The sequence below is a fragment of the Anabrus simplex genome, chromosome 6 (genome assembly GCF_040414725.1).
Source record: "Anabrus simplex isolate iqAnaSimp1 chromosome 6, ASM4041472v1, whole genome shotgun sequence".
Classification (NCBI taxonomy): Eukaryota; Metazoa; Arthropoda; class Insecta; order Orthoptera; family Tettigoniidae; genus Anabrus; species Anabrus simplex.
The window spans coordinates 135,483,268-135,500,541 of NC_090270.1; the positions used below are offsets into that span (position 1 = coordinate 135,483,268).

General features: G+C 39.9%; 1 protein-coding gene across 1 annotated transcript; it reads left to right on the top strand.

The window, feature by feature from the left end:
- The first annotated feature begins 691 nt into the window (after positions 1 to 691).
- Positions 692 to 16,977, top strand: LOC136875893 (ras-responsive element-binding protein 1). The gene is made up of 4 exons (XM_067149513.2): positions 692 to 866; positions 4,358 to 7,967; positions 10,651 to 11,626; positions 13,902 to 16,977. The coding sequence occupies exons 1-4, from the start codon at positions 692 to 694 to the stop codon at positions 14,391 to 14,393; spliced, it is 5,253 nt and encodes a 1,750-aa protein (XP_067005614.2). The 3' UTR covers positions 14,394 to 16,977.
- Positions 16,978 to 17,274: the final 297 nt, after the last annotated feature.

Below are 17,274 nucleotides of genomic sequence, written 5' to 3' on the forward strand. Positions count from 1 at the left end.
GGCCGAGATTCGGGTGGAAAGCCAGCAGCTAAGCCACTGAGCTAAAAGGGGTCAAGCTTGAGGAACGACATTTCAGTTGCTAAGGTATATCTCACCACCTGCTCATCTCCCTCGTCTCATTTTTTTAAAAATTTTTTTTAGTGTACATTACGTCACACCGACACAGATAGGTATTGTGGCGACGGTGGGACGGAAAAGGGCTTGAAGCGGGAAGGAAGCGACCGCGGCCTTAAGTAAGGTACAGCCCCAGCATTTGCCTGGTGTGAAAATGGGAAACCACGGAAAGCCATATTCAGGGCTGCCGACAGTGCGATTCGAACCCACTATCTCCCGAATGCAAGCTCAGAGCTACGTGCCCCAAACCACGCAGCCACTCGCTCGGTGACCCATTTTCATCATTAGAGCGCGGTTGTCGCTGTTTATCGTTTTCAAAACTGCGAAATTTGAATGCCTAGCACTCTGCTGTTCCGCCCTTCCATCCTCTGTTCTGTCATTTTTAATACTGTCAACACCACTACTGACCCTGTTATACATCGCTTGTTGAGCTATTTTCCTCTGTCCAAACCTTTTCTAGTATGACGGAAGTGATCAGTGTGGGTTCTCCATACCTATCACGATCATATCCTGGATCTCGTTGGCGGAGAAAAAAACAAAGGCGTCAGATAAGATGGAGTGTTTTCCCGACCGCATGATGTCCGCTCAGCTTCCTCCCTACAGCCGTCTTACGGCCAGTCAGTGTGCGGAGAACTGCTTCTCTGTTCAGTGCTACATGGCAAAGTGTGTCTTGGTTAATTCTCCACTTAAGAGATTCAAACTGCGAAGACGTGTGTTTCGTCAACGAGTGCGTTTTAAGATTCTCATCCACGGTATTTGAATATGCATTTGGCTTAGTAATAAGAAATATGATCAAGCCAGATAAAAGATTTATATATTATTACAGTGAATTATTCACTCATAAATAGCACCTAAATTAACACATTAATGTCTAGTGTCCTATTTTGAAGATTGCGCCTTAATTCTATTTTTAAAATACAGTAGAACCTCATTAAACTGGACCCCATTAGTCCGGACTTCGCTTAATCCGGACATTATATTATATATTGCATTATATCTTGCATAATGAATAACCTTTGCATTTCTTAACATTTAAAATACAGTATTGTATACGTTCTTCTTTCTGAACAGAGTGTTTAAATATGTACTTTGGCTCATTTCATAAATTACGGTATTTTGTTTAATCCGGACTTCAATTAATTCGGACAACGTAGAGCCTCAATCAGTATTATCAAATCTCAGAAAATGTGTTACTAATTCGTATACGATCCTTTGGTGCTTGTTTATTGGTAATAAATATGAGATACGTAATTAATTCATCAAGTCATTAACAGATTCGTGTCTTCACAGTATCCTGAAACATCTTTCATACTTTCAACAGCACACATTCAGTTGTTTTCACACTTAAGTCTCCCCTTTTCAAATTATCATAGAAAAGATTTCATAAACAAATTTTTATGCTCTCTTACATGAATAATAAAGTTCTCATAACATATGTTCTGTTATTGATAGACATTTATACAGGTTTATAGATTAAGTAAAGGTCTAGCCCGTCACCTGTTAGAGAAAGGCCCACATCGTCCGAACGATGTACACTCAACCGCATGGAAATTGGTCGCCGAAGAAATATTTACTTTTATACATTCTTGAAACGGGAGGATATTCGTGAATTGTGGAGAGCCGCTGACCGAAGAGATGGTTCATGTTCATCCTATTTCAAACAGAAGGAAAGAGTCATCTTTTGTGACGGCCAGTGTTAGTGCGGTTGAGTGTACCCTTTACCAAATTGCTTATAATTTTTAGATTGATGCTTTCACGGGAAGTAATTGTAGACATGATAATAGGCTTTCGGGCTTATGCTGTGTCAAGAAAACAAGGTGAAATTCTTTACGTTTCGCAGAGAACTTTCCTCAGTGTCCTCAGAAGAAAATCTGGTCTGTTCACGAGCAAAACTTCTGAATTTCACCTTGTACTCTGTCACGGCAAAAGCCCAAAAAGCTTATTATCATGGTTATAATTTCATATCTCTGTAGTGGTGTGTGTTAATTAGAAATTCAATATATATTAAACTTTTGGGCTTTAAATGCATATCTTTTATGCAATCTTATGTTGTTGTAGCGGTGTTGGTAGGTAGAAAATGTACCTCAATCGTATGAAATAATATGTTAGAAGGACTAAAAGTAATTGTAATGTGATGTGCAGGGGCGTCGGTTTTTTTGGGGGGGAGACGCGTTTACGCCCCCCGCCCCAACATTCTCTCCTTAGGTGTTAAGTCCCCTTAAAACGTGAAGTTTGGTAGAAATGAGAAATGAGATTAGAAAGCGGGCAGAGAACTACATTTCCCAATGGAGACTGTTCCGGCGATGCATCTGGTGGTAGAGCTTTTCACATTTCTTATCATGACATTCATAACATGCAGTAATAGGACATTTATTAAGAAAATGTATTTATGAAGAAAGTTCTACTTTTTTTTACTTGCGATAATTTTTGGTAGCTTCGTATATAAAACATTCCTTCAAAATAATTACTGTATTTATGAATCAGCCCGGCCCGCGGTGTAGGGGTGGCTGCCTCTCACCCGGACGCCCCGGGTTCAATTCCCGGCCAGGTCAGGGTGGGTTTTTTTTAAATTTATGAATCAAGTTTCATTTTTCAGTTTACTTGTGAATATTATTGATAACTCCGTACATAAGCAAAACAATCTCCGTACAGGCCATGAAGGCCCTTGGAGGGGTGGAAGGTAAAGGCTTCCTCGGCACTTGATGGGGTAGAGTGATTAGCTCTACGCCTGGCCGCCTTTGCCCCCAGGAATTAACCTGGTACTTACTTTTGGTGTAGGCTGAGTGAACCTCAGGGTCATGTGCTTCTCCGGAAGTGGAAATCTCCTTCCATGCACCTTCCATTCTTCCGTGGCCTTCATCGTCTGCAAAAAGATGGTTTTGCCTTTCCTTTTTAGGATAGGTAAGGGAGTAATCGTAATTACAGCTCGTGAAAAGTACTGTCCTGACATTCACTCGGTGTAGATTATCATCGAGGGTGTAGCGTGTCTGCCTCTTACCCGGAGGCCCCGGATTCGATTCCCGGCCAGGGCAGGGATTTTTTTTACCCGGATCTGAGGGTTGTTCGAGGTCCACTCAGTCTACCTACGTGCTTACAATTGAGGAGCTATCTGACGGTGAGATAGCGGCCCCGTCTAGAAAAAGAATAACGGCTGAGAGGATTCGTCGTGCCGGACCACACGACACCTCGTAATCTGCAAGCCTTGGGACTGAGCAGCGGTCACTCGGTAGGCCAAAGCCCTTCAGGGCTACAGCGCCATGTTAAAAAAAAAGATGGAAGTGACAATATAAAGCAGAAAACGTTCCCTAGTTATAAATACGACAATTTTCTACTCGCTGCTAGCATTGTGGCCTTTTCTGCTTCTACGCATCCTATATTAAAATCATTAACATCCGGCTCCATGGCTAAACGGTTATCGTGCTGGCCTTTGGTTCAGGTAGTGTCGTTTTTCATTCCCGACCGGGACGGGGATTTAAACCTTTACTTATTAATTCCAATGGCTCGGGGTCTGGGTATGTGTGCCGTGCCGTCTTCAGCATCAGAATTCATCATACGTAGGGCCCTATCCTCAATGACGCGCAGGTTGCCTCTACGCGTCAACTTGAAAGACCCAACCACATGTCACTATTACGTCATTTATATGCATTGTTTCCTAGGTTTTCCTCTGATTCTCTTACCTTCTCTGACTGAGTATGTTAGTACTCTAGTTAATTTTACCCTCATACATTCGCTTCATATACGAAGTAATTCACACAGTTTCAACTAATGTGTTAAATCCTAAACTGGTCTTCATCCATTCACTGCATACCATCCCAGGTAGACATGCCAAAGCAGTCATTTCCGTACAGGCCATGGAGGCCCTTGTAGTGGCGGACTCCGTATAGGCCATGGAGGCCCTTGTAGTGGCGGAAGATAACGGCTTCCACTATCCGTAATCTTAGTACTTGGTGGGTAAAGTGATTAGCTCTACGCCCGGCTGCCTTTGCCCCAGGAATTAACCTGATGCTCATTTTTGGTGTAGGCTGAGTGAAACTCAGGGTCATACGCACCTTGGGAAGTGGCAATCTCGTTTCTTAAAAGTTTCGACTTTCTGTCGGGGAATCGAAACCACGTCCTTCCGGGTAAACCGAGTACGCCTTTACCGCCTTGGCCAGGCAGCTCCTTCCCAGGTAGACATTATGAATTAAAATAACACATTCTTGTTGTTGATATCGACTATAGGATGTGTTTTATTGTGTTCCAGATTCATCCATAGATCCGTTATCGAAGACAAATTGTGACAGCGAGATGCATCACGAGACATCTCGAACTGGTGCAGAGAATTACGAAGAGGTTCCCAAGGAGGAGGAAGGGAGGGAAGAGGAAGAAGGACCTTCCCCCAAGGAGACAGAGCAAGATGATGATGCAGAGACTGGGATGCGCTATGTGTGTCCCATCTGCGATGCTATCCTGCTGTCGCAGCACGACTTTACTCTGCACATCCGTTCTCATAACAATGACACCGTAGACGATGGCTCCACTCCTCCTTCATCGACGTGTGCTAAAGGGTACTCGTGTCGAATCTGTGGCAAGGTGCTGAGTTCATCTTCATCACTTGACCGCCATGTTCTGGTGCATTCTGGAGAGCGACCATTTAAGTGCAGTATTTGTGGTGTTGCATTCACCACCAATGGTAACATGCACCGCCATATGCGAAAACACGGTGCCGCAAAACCTGAGAACTATGAAAGTGACGGTAGTACGGACAGCGGAGGATCTCTCAACCTCCCCACCACCATTACTACTGTGCCTAAGAAGCGCAAAGACTGCACGTCTGAGCCTCTTTCTCCACCTAATAGTGATGGTGGTGGAAAAAGGAAAACAGCTGCCGACGTTTTTGACGATAGTGAAAAGCGCCGAGTAAAAAGTGAGAGTACCAGTAGTAGTGAGGGAAGTCAACGCCTTCAATGTCCCGTGTGTGATTGTGATGAGTTCAGTTCCATCCAAAGTCTAGAGGCACATTTGGACTTATCCCATCCTGAGTATGGAGGAACTGGAACGGGTGTTGCTCGATGTGGAATTTGTGATGCTTCATTTAAAACTCAGAGAGAACTAAGTCTACATCGTTTTATGATTCATAGAGATGGCTCTTCTCCTGCATCTAGGCCTGTTATGGGATTTACAGATCTCACTTTTGTTGACTTTAGCAGTCAAAAGTTCCCATATATTGCTCGTGCTGTGTGTGAGAGAAATATCCATCGTCCAACCAGTGCCTTTCATCGATTCCAGTGTGATGTGTGTGGACGGGCTTTTCCTTGTGGTAGTGCTCTAGCCATCCATCGTGCAGCGTGCACCGCTTCGCCTACTCCATACCGTCGCTCCTTGGACTTTGATGAGCAAAACGACACACCCACAGACCTCACCAGTCATCGCCATATTATTCGAAGTAACAACGAATCAGAGGAGGAAGTAGAGGAACGAAAAAGGGAAGACTTTTTTGCTGGACTTGATTTACGAAACAAGGCTGTTTCCCCTTCTTCACCTCAGTTTGGGGAACAGAGACGTGAAGAGAAATTTGAAAATGCACTTTACTTTAATGCAGTGAGTGGTGGGGGAGGAAAGGATCTAGCTGATATCCAGAGTATTCTTTCTGTCACCTCAGGGACGGGTATGCTGCAGGACTTGTCAACAGGTGGTCCTGGAACAGGAGATGAAGAACAGCAGGACTGTTTTGCTGCTGAATTTCGTCGCATGAAACAAAAAGGTGAATTTCCTTGTCGGTTGTGTGCAGCTGTGTTCCCAAATTTACGTGCTCTCAAGGGTCATAACAGGGCTCATCTTGCTACAGGCTCTGGTCCTTTTCGCTGCAACATGTGTCCATATTCACATGGCGATAAGGCAGTTCTTGTAAGACACATGCGCACTCACAATGGTGACCGACCTTATGAGTGTGCCTTGTGCAATTATGCCTTCACCACCAAAGCCAACTGTGAGCGCCATCTGCGAAACCGCCATTCCAAAGTTACCCGTGATGAAGTGAAGAAGTCCATCATATACCACCCATCTGAGGATCCTACCAATGATCCTGATGTTATGCCTTCAGTACCTCCTTCACCAGTACCACCTTCTGTTAAGAGAGCCCTTGTCTTTGGTCAAGAAGATGACTCACATCCAACACGTTGGGATAAGCAAGAAGTGGCCACTATGACAAATATACCCACAGAAGATGGTGAGGAACGAATGGGTGATGCTACAGATCTTAGTGCTGATGAAAATACTGACAATGAAGATGTTCTTCACCAGAGAACAAATATCGAAAACCTAGTCAATCTTACCAAAAATAATAAAAACTTTTTTACCAAATTATCTCCTACACTTGAAAACCAAAGATCTACCAGTGAAAGTGACTTGCATCATGTCCCCAATGTTAACTGTTATGTTCAAGAAGTGAATTCTCCTTTAGACCTCAGCATGGATGCACTAGACCTTAGTAAAAAGAGAGAATCTACTCCCGTTGCAGTCAAAGATGAGGAGGATGACTCTGTTCCTCAGGATCTATCCAAAAAGAGCAACATAGAATTCAACAGTAACAACAAGAAACCACCTACCTACATGGTACCAACCACAAAGAATGAGGCAGCACTATATGGAAGTAATTCTGGACCAAAAATTGATTTGACAGCATATTATGCTAGTCATCATCTTAACCCTCTTTTCCTTAATAATAACGGGTACTCCTTCCATCATGCTCAGGGAGCATTCCCAGTACATCCGTATTTTATCCCAGCACCAACAGCTACACCCTCTCCACATCCCCTCTTTCCACCATCAACAAACATGCAGGAAATAGCTGACATGAAAGAACGCTTGCAGAAAGAGCTTATCCGAGGACTTCAGCTCACTTCAGGTGGATCATTGCTGGACAATCTAACAGGAGCTGACCGTTTGCAGACGTATCATCAAGCGTTCTCTGACATGGCAAGAAAGAAGGATATAAAGCAGGAGGTAAAGGAATCCATACCACTGATCGACAAAGTAGTGTCAAAACCGTTAACATCTTCACCATTGCCAAACAATAATAATAATAATAGCAATATTATTAATAATAATAATAAAGTTATACGTGATCGTGATGCTCCCAGTGCTGTGAAAATGGTGATTAAAAATGGCGTGTTGATGCCCAAACAGAAACAGAGACGCTATCGTACAGAACGTCCTTTTGCTTGTGAGCATTGTTCAGCGAGATTCACCCTTCGATCCAACATGGAGCGCCATGTTAAGCAACAGCATCCACAGTTTTGGAGCCAGCGCCAGCGGGGTGGAAGTGCCTCCATGGTTGGCAATGGCCGACGTATTCATCCGCCTCCTTTGTTGCATGAAGACAAACCAACACCACCTCCTGTTATCACTATCTCTCCTCCTGACAGTGACCCTAGAGTTGAGGATGAAGACAATAACAATGGTAGCAAAACATTTATCTCAGATGAGGTTCGTTTGGCTATTGCTCAGCAACTTAAATCTAAATTGTCTACTCCATCTGAGCGAACAGAACGGATGGATGATGAGGAGGGTGGAGGTGATCTTGTTATTGATGAAGATAAAACAGTGGATGAGGATATCGCTGTGATCCAATCGAGTGATGTACCACATCGCCCAGTGATGGCAACGCCTGATCGCAAGGATGAGAGCGGAGTGGATCTTGCAAGTGTTTCACGCTTACTGGACAATGCCTCAACCCAGACATTTCAACAGTACTTCCGTGGGACCCAGGATGTAGAGGATTTTGGACGAGGGGAAGGAAGTGAAGAGGATGAGGAAGGTTTAGTTGCTGGAAGTAACAGTGAAGGCAATAACTCTGGCAGTGACGAGAACAGGTGAGGATTATTTTTTAATATATATTAAGTTAATTGTATATTTGTGGTTATCTAGCTTGTGTAATTTATAGTAGGTAATGGAAAAAAACAAGTCAGTGCAAATCAAGAAAGGTATAACTCATATAATATTATGCATGCAGAAGCTGTGTCAACACAGCATTATGGTTGTGTTTTATCCACAAGTGTAATTGTACTTATTCCAAACTAGGATTGAGGTAAGTTCTTTATGACTTGAAATAGGATACTCTCCCACAGTTTTCTTTGGGTTAGTGTAGGAACCAGTGTGTAGTAAATCTCCATTTGGGATAGCCACAGAAAATCACTGTAGCCTAGGATAAAACTACTTTCTTTTGACTTCCTAGCAGTGGCACCGACTTTGGGGGAGGAGGGGCAAGGCAATTTCTGCCCCTCCAAAAGTGATCTTGGGGGACAGAGTGCCATTTTACCCCCACAAAAATTCTCCTCATAGATGTTAAGTCCCCTTAAAACATGGAGTTTGGTAGTTTTAGGAGGCTGCTAAGGCATTGATCTGGAGAAGGTGGTAGATGGTTTTATATCAAGAAATGAGTTTAGTTTCCTTCAGAGAACTACATTTCCCAATGGAGACTGTTCAGGCGGTACATCTGGTGGTAGAGAATTTCACATTTCGTATCATGAAATGCATAATGTACACTGCAGTGTTAGGATATTTATTAAGAAAATGTACGTCTGGCCCCGTGGTGTAGGGGGCAATGGGCCGCATGTCACCCGGTGGCCCCGGGTTCGATTCCCGGCCGGGTCAGGGGTTTTTAATTGTAAATGATTAATATCCCTGGCCTGGGGACCGGGTGTTTGTGTCGTCCTTAATGTTCCTTTCCTCACATTCAACACTCCACACTTCCACAATTCCAATTACACCCAGGTTCATATCATATGGTGCAAGTAGTGGCAAAAAATCTCTAGAGGTCGGTGCCACAAACAAATTTAAAAAAAGTATTTATGGAGCAAGTTGTAAATTTTTTTACTTGTGATTATTTTTGATAGCTTCATACATAAAACATTCCTTCAAACTATTTACTGTATTTATGAATCAAGTTCTATATCTCCATTTACTTGTGAATATTATTGAAAACTCCGTAGATAAAACTTGTTCAAAAATGTGTTTGAGAAACAAGCTGTATTCTTGTCCTGTTTTTCTGTTTTTCTGTTTGTTTGTGAATATTGTTATTATATAGGAATGTTTGCATTAATTGTTGTTCCTCATTTCACATGCCTGTGAGTTGGCATGCCTGCTTCCCAGCTGTTGTATCTTCAAGTATTTTACTGTGATAATTTATAGGTTGCTCTGATATTTATGGTTGAGCATTAAATACACGATTGTATTCATTAGTTTAGCCAGTTTATTTATGTGCCTCCATCCACTAAGAATAGAACTGATGCCAAAATGCACCCATTTAGTGTTTAATCCAAATAGTTTGAGGACTGTAAGAGGGAATAAAAGTTATGAGATGGCTCAGTCTGTTATTCATTGGAAGTTGCAAAGGCTGACATTCATAGCCAACAAAGAACAGAAATGTGTAGAGAAGCAATGACCAGCTCACACAACATATTTCTTATTTTACAAGATAATATGAAGAGCCTGTTTTCAATTTGTGGCTCACCTCTTAACCCTTAAATATTGTACAACCTTATGAGAAAGCACTGGCCTGCGGTCTAGGAACAGAATGCCTGCCTCTCATCTGGAGGGCTGGGTTCAATTTTCAGCCAGTTTAGGGATTTTTACCTAGAGCTGAGGACCGATTCGAGACTCAGCCTATGTGATTACAGTTGAGGAAGTTATCATCAGACGGTGAAATGGTGACCCTGGTTTAGAAGGCCAATGGTGACCCCAGTCTAGAAGACCAAGAAGAATGACCGAGAGGATTTGTTTCATTGGTCGCTTCATAGGCCAATGCCCATCAGGGCTGTAGCATCATGAGGTGCTCCTTAGAAAGCTGTGGTTATATTTGAAAGACCAGCTGTGACTTACAGACTGTCTGCCTCCGTAGCTTAATGGTTAGCACTATTAACTGCCATCCTCAGTGGCCCAGGTTCGATTCCTGGTACTGCCAGAAATTTAAGAATGGCAGGAATGCTGGTATGTGGTTGATATGGTACATGCAGGTCACCTTCACTGGGGGTGTGCCTGAAAAGAGCTGCACCACCTCGGAGCGAGGACACGAGTTTACTTTACTTGCAGACTTTTTCTCATTTTAAATGACATGAGTTATTATCACCTGAGAGAGAGAGAGAGAAAGAAAGAAAGAAAGAAAGAAAGAAAGAAAGAAAGAAAGAAAGAAGGAAAGATATTCTTACTGTTTTCCTAAAAAACTAAAAAGGAAAAGTCCCAATTGAATTTAGAATCCTCATGTGCTAATTGCAGTGCTCTTCATAATAAAAATGTATGTAAATTCAAGTTAGATGACATTATTTTCATAAAACACATGATTCATTTTTGGACACCTAAATGTCATTGAGAATGTTGCTGATTTCCACCTCTATTTTGTAATCATTAGGTTAATGTTTTTCAGAGAGTGAATCCCTGTGCATTCCTATGCCTCATATTAATTGGTTTCTATGATATGTTAATGGATTTCCAAAATAATGTAAAAATAAATGCGAGTCATTTCTTTCCTACTTAACATTCTTTATTTACATTTTATAGGTCAGAATCAGACACTGTTAATGGCGGGAAGAAGAAGAGTGCCTATTCACTGGCACCAAACCGAGTGTCTTGTCCGTATTGCATGCGCAAGTTTCCATGGTCTTCATCCTTACGTCGCCATGTACTCACTCACACAGGGCAGAAGCCCTACAAATGTCCACACTGTCCACTTCTCTTCACCACGAAGAGTAACTGTGATCGGCACCTGCTGAGGAAACATGGAGGCACCAATAACAGCAGCAACAATAACAACACCAGTATTAATAGCAGTGGGAACAGCACAGCAGGATCTAGCACTGAGACATCTCCAGGAAACAATCCTTCTGTTACAACCCCTACCAGCTCCAGCTATACGATGCGCAATGTTCCTGAACGCCCGTATAAGTGCAATCACTGTCCCAGTTCCACCTTCTCCACGCAAAGTAACCTGCGGAAACACGTAGCAACCAAGCATGGCGGCTCTAGTCCCACTAGTCCTTTGCCCACCGGAATCAGCACTGCTGCACTAGATTCCAGCATTCACAGCACAGGTGGAAGCAGTCATTGTGGAGGGGATGATAGTCATGGTAGTGGAGGTGAAGATCCAGAAGTGAACCGAGTGCCAGCAGTAACCAATTTAGGGTCAAGTGATGTGATAGAAGAACCAGTGCCAGTAGTTACCCGAGAGTCCCAAGTTGTGCCACCGCCTCCTTCAGCAGCGGCTACTATTCCCTCTAGTTCAGCCTCTGAATTACCATTTAAGTGTCATCTCTGCGAAGGTGGATTTGCAGAACGCCAGGATGCTCTGGAACACATTCGAGAAATGCACTGTGCAGAATATGAACTCCTTATGTCAAAAGGCGCTCTGGAAGCAGCTACAGAGGATAACAACAACATTCATGTATCAGCTCCTGTTGTTCCTGGTAGTCATGAAGATGGCGGTGATGAGAGTCTGGAGCAGCTCCGGGGCAAGTTTCCAGATTATGCCAACAGAAAGGTTAGTTGCTTCACATGGAAGATATTTGTTGTCATTTTCCTTTATTTTTTCTGCTGGTAGAATAGGCCAGTCAGTTACAGCTTGCTTGGCATAACAGTGATATCAGGATGAAAGAGGTATCATTCAAATTTTGGTCACACTACGAGATTTTTCTCCAGTATTCATGCCTTTTTCTAATGATAAAATTTAATGAAGATAGTGAGAATCATCCATCCCTAGTGGATTTGTTGCCCTCTGCTAGATCACTTTATTTATCTCAAGTTAGGGACAAATTTGAACCTTATTTGAATTTTTAAAATTGGCTTTCTTACTCACACATTTTTTAATGACATGAGGGCCACAAGAGTTCATTAAATTTCAATCAGGAACTGAATACATACTTTCTTCTTGTTATTTACAAAAAATTGTAGTAAATTATATAGCATAAAAATAAATTAAAGGATCAGTGAATTCTCATCAGAGTTGGGAAGTAATTGTGTAAAAGTAATCAATTTACCTGTAACAAATATGTTTTCATCATTTTTACTTGTTTTACCAAATGCAGAGTGTATATGTGAGGACTTACAGAATGAAGAAGTATTCAGTCAGCAATATGTAAAGGTAGTTGGAAACAAAGATAATGTCCAGATAGAGAAGGTGACTAATACTGGCAAAATACTGAAATTTACCTATGATAATAAAGACGTTTATAGCCTCCGTGGCTCAAACGGTAGTGCGTCGGCCTCTCACCGCTGGATACCGTGGTTCAAATCCCGGTCACTCCATGTGAGATTTGTGCTTGGACAAGGCGGAGGCGGGACAGGTTTTTCTCCGGGTACTCTGGTTTTCCCTGTCATTTTTCATTTCAGCTACACTCTCCATTAACATTTCAGAGCATTTATCAGTCATTAATAAATCACCTTGGGAGTGGTGACCCCATTGTAATAATAGCCTATATAAGGTTCATTCATTACATCCCTGACCTGGTCAAAGACTGGAAAACAGGTTGTAGGTTTTCATTTTCAATAAAGACATTTATGAAATGATACAAAAGGTGACAGCTAGAAAGGGAACTGGGATTAATAAGATTTATGAGCATATGTTAAAGGCTATGGGTTGGGATATAGTGCCCTATCAGAATTACTTATTTGATATTACTGTTTCCATGAAGAAGGGATACCAAATGAATGGAGAGTTACAATAATAGCTTCAGTGTAAGTGACAAAAGATCCACATAGGTCAACGCCCCAAACAAATAGCATTAAAAAAAAAAAAAAAGCTTCTCTGTGCAAGGAAAATGATGACAAACATAAAGCGGATAATTACAGACCAGTCAACTTGACGTGTTGTTTGTAACGCCTGGGAAAACATTCATTAGGATTATATTAGACATGTTTGCAAAATTACAAACTGGTTCGATAGAAGGCAGTTTGGGTTTCGGAAAGAGTTTTGTAGTTTATTCACTGCTGCTACTACTACTACTACTACTACTACTACTACTATAACCTGTGTTCTTTTGTCTTTAAAATTTGAAGGGAAAGTCACAAGGAAGGAAAGTAAACACATTGGGACCTGTGGGGAGACCCCTTCACAACACCTTACTAACAAGTTTACACAAGACATAACTTCAACTTTGCTTTCTCAAGGAATTTCCCTGGTCTTCATTAAAAAGAAGAAAAAAAATCTTCAGATTTTAATTCCACCAATGTTAGTTTCAAGTTATGTAAAGTTTAAAGTTTATATATGAGGTAAGAACAGTAATAGTTCCAGGTTACTTTTTGAAGGAAGAAGGCCACTTTGTACAGTCACGTCTTGCTCATGGACCGTGGACGTAGATTTTCTCATGGACATGAATATCGACATATTTTGTGTGTTTTAGCATAATGTATTAACATTTCCAACCTCATTCTTACCAGCAGTATTTTTAATTATAAGTGCTGATTTTTACACTTGCAGATTTTAGCTGAAGATGTTCCATACCTTAGGAACGAAACATGTACTAACCTTTTAATTAACTAGTTAGACTTTAAGCTGGATTATGTGTATATTTTCATGAACTGGCTATTAAAACATTAAGTATTGGAAGGTGGGATTCTTCTTTCAACCTTAGTAGTAGAATTTGATATATCTAAACTACCAGCTCTACAACAGTCAAGTCAGAAATTATCTTGTCTCTTGTATTCAGTTCATTAACATTTTTTTTCCATAACAGTTACTTTCAACATATGTTATTCAGCTTTTAAGGAATTATCAGACTGTTTGTTATCATGTGGTGATGCATTTGTTAAATTTTCAGGTGATGTGTGCATTTTGCTTGCGCCGTTTCTGGTCAGCGGAAGATCTGAGACGTCATATGCGAACGCACACTGGTGAGCGACCATTTAGCTGTGATATATGCCGGCGTCGGTTTACTCTCAAACATAGCATGCTACGACACCGTAAAAAGCACACGATGGGCACACCTCCAGCGGATGATGCTTCTTCTGCTATAAGTGGTGACGATGAACCACCCGAGGCATCTACTGGTGTATCGGTGCCAGTATCAACATTACCACCACCCCTGCCACCACCACCATCATCTGTTGTCAACCACAATAACAACACTATCATCTCTACTACCCCTGGTACCAAGCACCGTATCCTCATCGATAGAAATGTGGAGGATGAGACTGACCTTATTGGTAACCTTTTAGGCATTCAAGATAAGTCTATCATCGACAAAGTGCTACAATCAAAATCTGCTGATGATGCTGCTAAACTTCTTGGTGTGAAGAATGGTAGTCACTAACATGTCACAACAGTTTGTCACTGAGGCTTAGTTTCAGCTTGCTCTACAGACATTTAGGTGCAGAATGAATACAGATTTATTGTCTGATGCAACACTGCAACTTTGAAAGTTCAAGCTAAAATGAACCAAAGGTTTTTGCTCTGACCGAAATTATAGATCAAGATTCTATATCGTATAGAATTAAGGTTTCTGACAAGTCAATTATACAAATATAAAGTTTTAAAAAATTTAGTGTGCTAGACAAAGTCTAAGGAATCATACTTGATAAACTGTTGTGCTTGAGATAGTTCTAGAATGGTGACTGATGAGGAGTATGAAGTTTCAAACCTCTGTCTGTTAATGCAGAACTGGGGTAGTGAATATTTTTACGTGTAGCTTAAAGCAAAAAAATGAACAGAAGTGAGGAGATCTGCAGCTAACTTGAACTTTGTTTGAAAATGAAGTTAGTGATGTAGAAAATGGTTGTGTTAAAAGAAAAGTTTTTGTTCATAAAGTATTTAAGATGGGTGCCCTAGTCAGCCTTGTTGCAGCATGGCATAACAATATTAATTGGAAGAGCTAGTTACTCCAGGATAAACATGGAGATCAGTTGCAATAATTAGTCACATGTAGTTGCATGTGATTTTATTATCCAAATATGAAAGTTTTTAATGTTCAAATCTTCAAAACGGCAAATAATTTTTTATTCATGGAGATCTTCTGGGTTTGTTGTGTGAATGTTCTTTGCAAACAATTTGCACAAGGCTGTATTTTGTGTGTATGTTTGTATGTGTGCGATTCACCATATCTTTATGCATATCACGGTTGTGTTACCAAATCATTCCACGAGTAGTTTATAGCATAAGATTGTTGTTTCCTCTCTTTCAGAATACAGTATATGAAATGACCAGAAATGAAATACTTTAAACTGTTACCTCTTTTTCTCTTCATCATTTTCCTCAGCGCACATGCTGATATGAAGAAGAAAGTATATCGTTGGAATATAATAAAAGGAGATTTGTGATTGTTTCGTAGAATATTTATTTGTCAGTATTTGATTGAAATGTATATAGATTGCATAGAATATAAGCAGTAACAGTATAAACTCTGTCAGTTTAGAGATTGTTTTTTCCTTATTCCCTTTCTCAACTTATCAACAAACATGTCATAATATAGTGCCTCGAGAAAAGTATATGATAGTACCATAATAAATTTCTAGAATACCGGTAACTATGAGATTCAGATATTGGTAGTTTAGTAGGCAGTTTTTAAAACCTTTCACTTGCTGCCAAACTACAGTAGTATTTCAGTTTGAAATGAAGATTAATAAACATTATTTTGAACATATCATATGTTTTTCTTTGTTAATGAATTTTAAAAAAAAGCCAAAGAAATTTCTCGTTCTATATTTATAGTAGGTTAGACTTTACAGTATACTCTTTGTAAGCAAACCTTAAAACTCTGAAATGTTAATGATAATGACAGTTCATTTATTTAATTTCTATAATCATTATTTTGATTGGATAGTATGTATTATGAAATTTTAAAAAATACATAGAACATAATTGAACAGTTACAGTCCAGATAGTTAACTACTGTTGTCAAAACGTTCTATGTTTGGTATATGTTTGAGTACTGTATTTGAGGCTAATTTTCCATTTATATGTTACATACTCCCCATTTCTATTTTTTTTCTTTTTTTTTTCATTTAGATTCTGGATCATAGAATTAATTCCCAGAATTATTTTCGGTATAGTCACCATTCCTAATGTACTGAATCTCTTGGCTTATGAGGCTTGAAAATGAAGTCGTCCTATATTAAATTTTAAAAGGTGTCATTTCTGCCTTGAATGAAAGTGTACATACATCAGTTATATCTACAGTGTAAGGTTTTGAATGTGTGCATTGATTTTTCTTGCATTTGAAAAGTTTGTGAAACAATGTTTTGTGGATTTCTCACCAAGAGTTGGTAGTGATAGGTTGATCTGCATTGTGAGGAGTTTTATTGACTCAGTTTTGTAACAGTATCAAAGAATCCATTATGCTTAAGAATACATTCCATTTTAAAATTACCTCTAACACATAGTATTTATTATTGCTTTGTTTGTAAATTAATTTATTTTTAATGCATCAATTTATTTACATTGAGAAACATTCTATTTAAACTAGCCTTACTTCAGGGACTTGTTTCTAGAACAGAAGTAACCTATCTAAGTAATGGACTGAATGCATTCCAAAGGTAACATTCTCTGTTCTTAGAAATTTGAAATGTACTTAAGAGAAACCAATTAGTTGAAAGAAGAAAGAGGAGAATTGTTTGTGCTATCTTTCATAATTTTGAATCCTCTTTCATTCATTTGGGCAAACCAAAGTACATGATCAGATTTTTGTAACAATTTTATGTAACCAAAGTTTTTGGTTGGAATTTAATATTCATAAGATTATTTGCTTTATTTATTACTTGTTGACTGTTATTTTGTAATATATACATGTCTTTTATTCATGTAGAAATTCTATATCTTTTTCCACACCAAATTATAGCCAGTATAGAAGTTACTGTATGTTGTATTAGTCAGTTTATTTATTTTGAAATACAACGATTCTGATGATAATGAATAATATTGTTTTAATGCACTTGAAACATAAATTAATTCTAATATCACAGAACTTGGCTGGAATCTTCATCCTGAACTCATTATAATGTAAATAATAACCTGTTAAGTTTCCCTTCTGCCTTTATATCTACCGAGGATGTCTTTCTGTAACTTCCAGTTAGAATATAAGTACAATATAGCCAGAAGCAGTGGATTTTGGCAGAAGACAAGGGAGGTCAGTCTCCTTACTAATATCATAAAATATTTTAAAAAATACCATACATCCAGTAGAAGTTAGTTGTTGGCTA

What these genes read in the sequence shown, in the direction of transcription:
- LOC136875893 (XM_067149513.2), top strand. Translation starts at nt 692, where the DNA reads ATGTCCGCTCAGCTTCCTCCCTACAGCCGTCTTACGGCCAGTCAGTGT. An exon ending in TCTGGCAGTGACGAGAACAG is followed by an intron (nt 7,968 to 10,650) that starts GTGAGGATTATT and finishes TACATTTTATAG; the next exon opens with GTCAGAATCAGACACTGTTA. An exon ending in CAGATTATGCCAACAGAAAG is followed by an intron (nt 11,627 to 13,901) that starts GTTAGTTGCTTC and finishes TTAAATTTTCAG; the next exon opens with GTGATGTGTGCATTTTGCTT.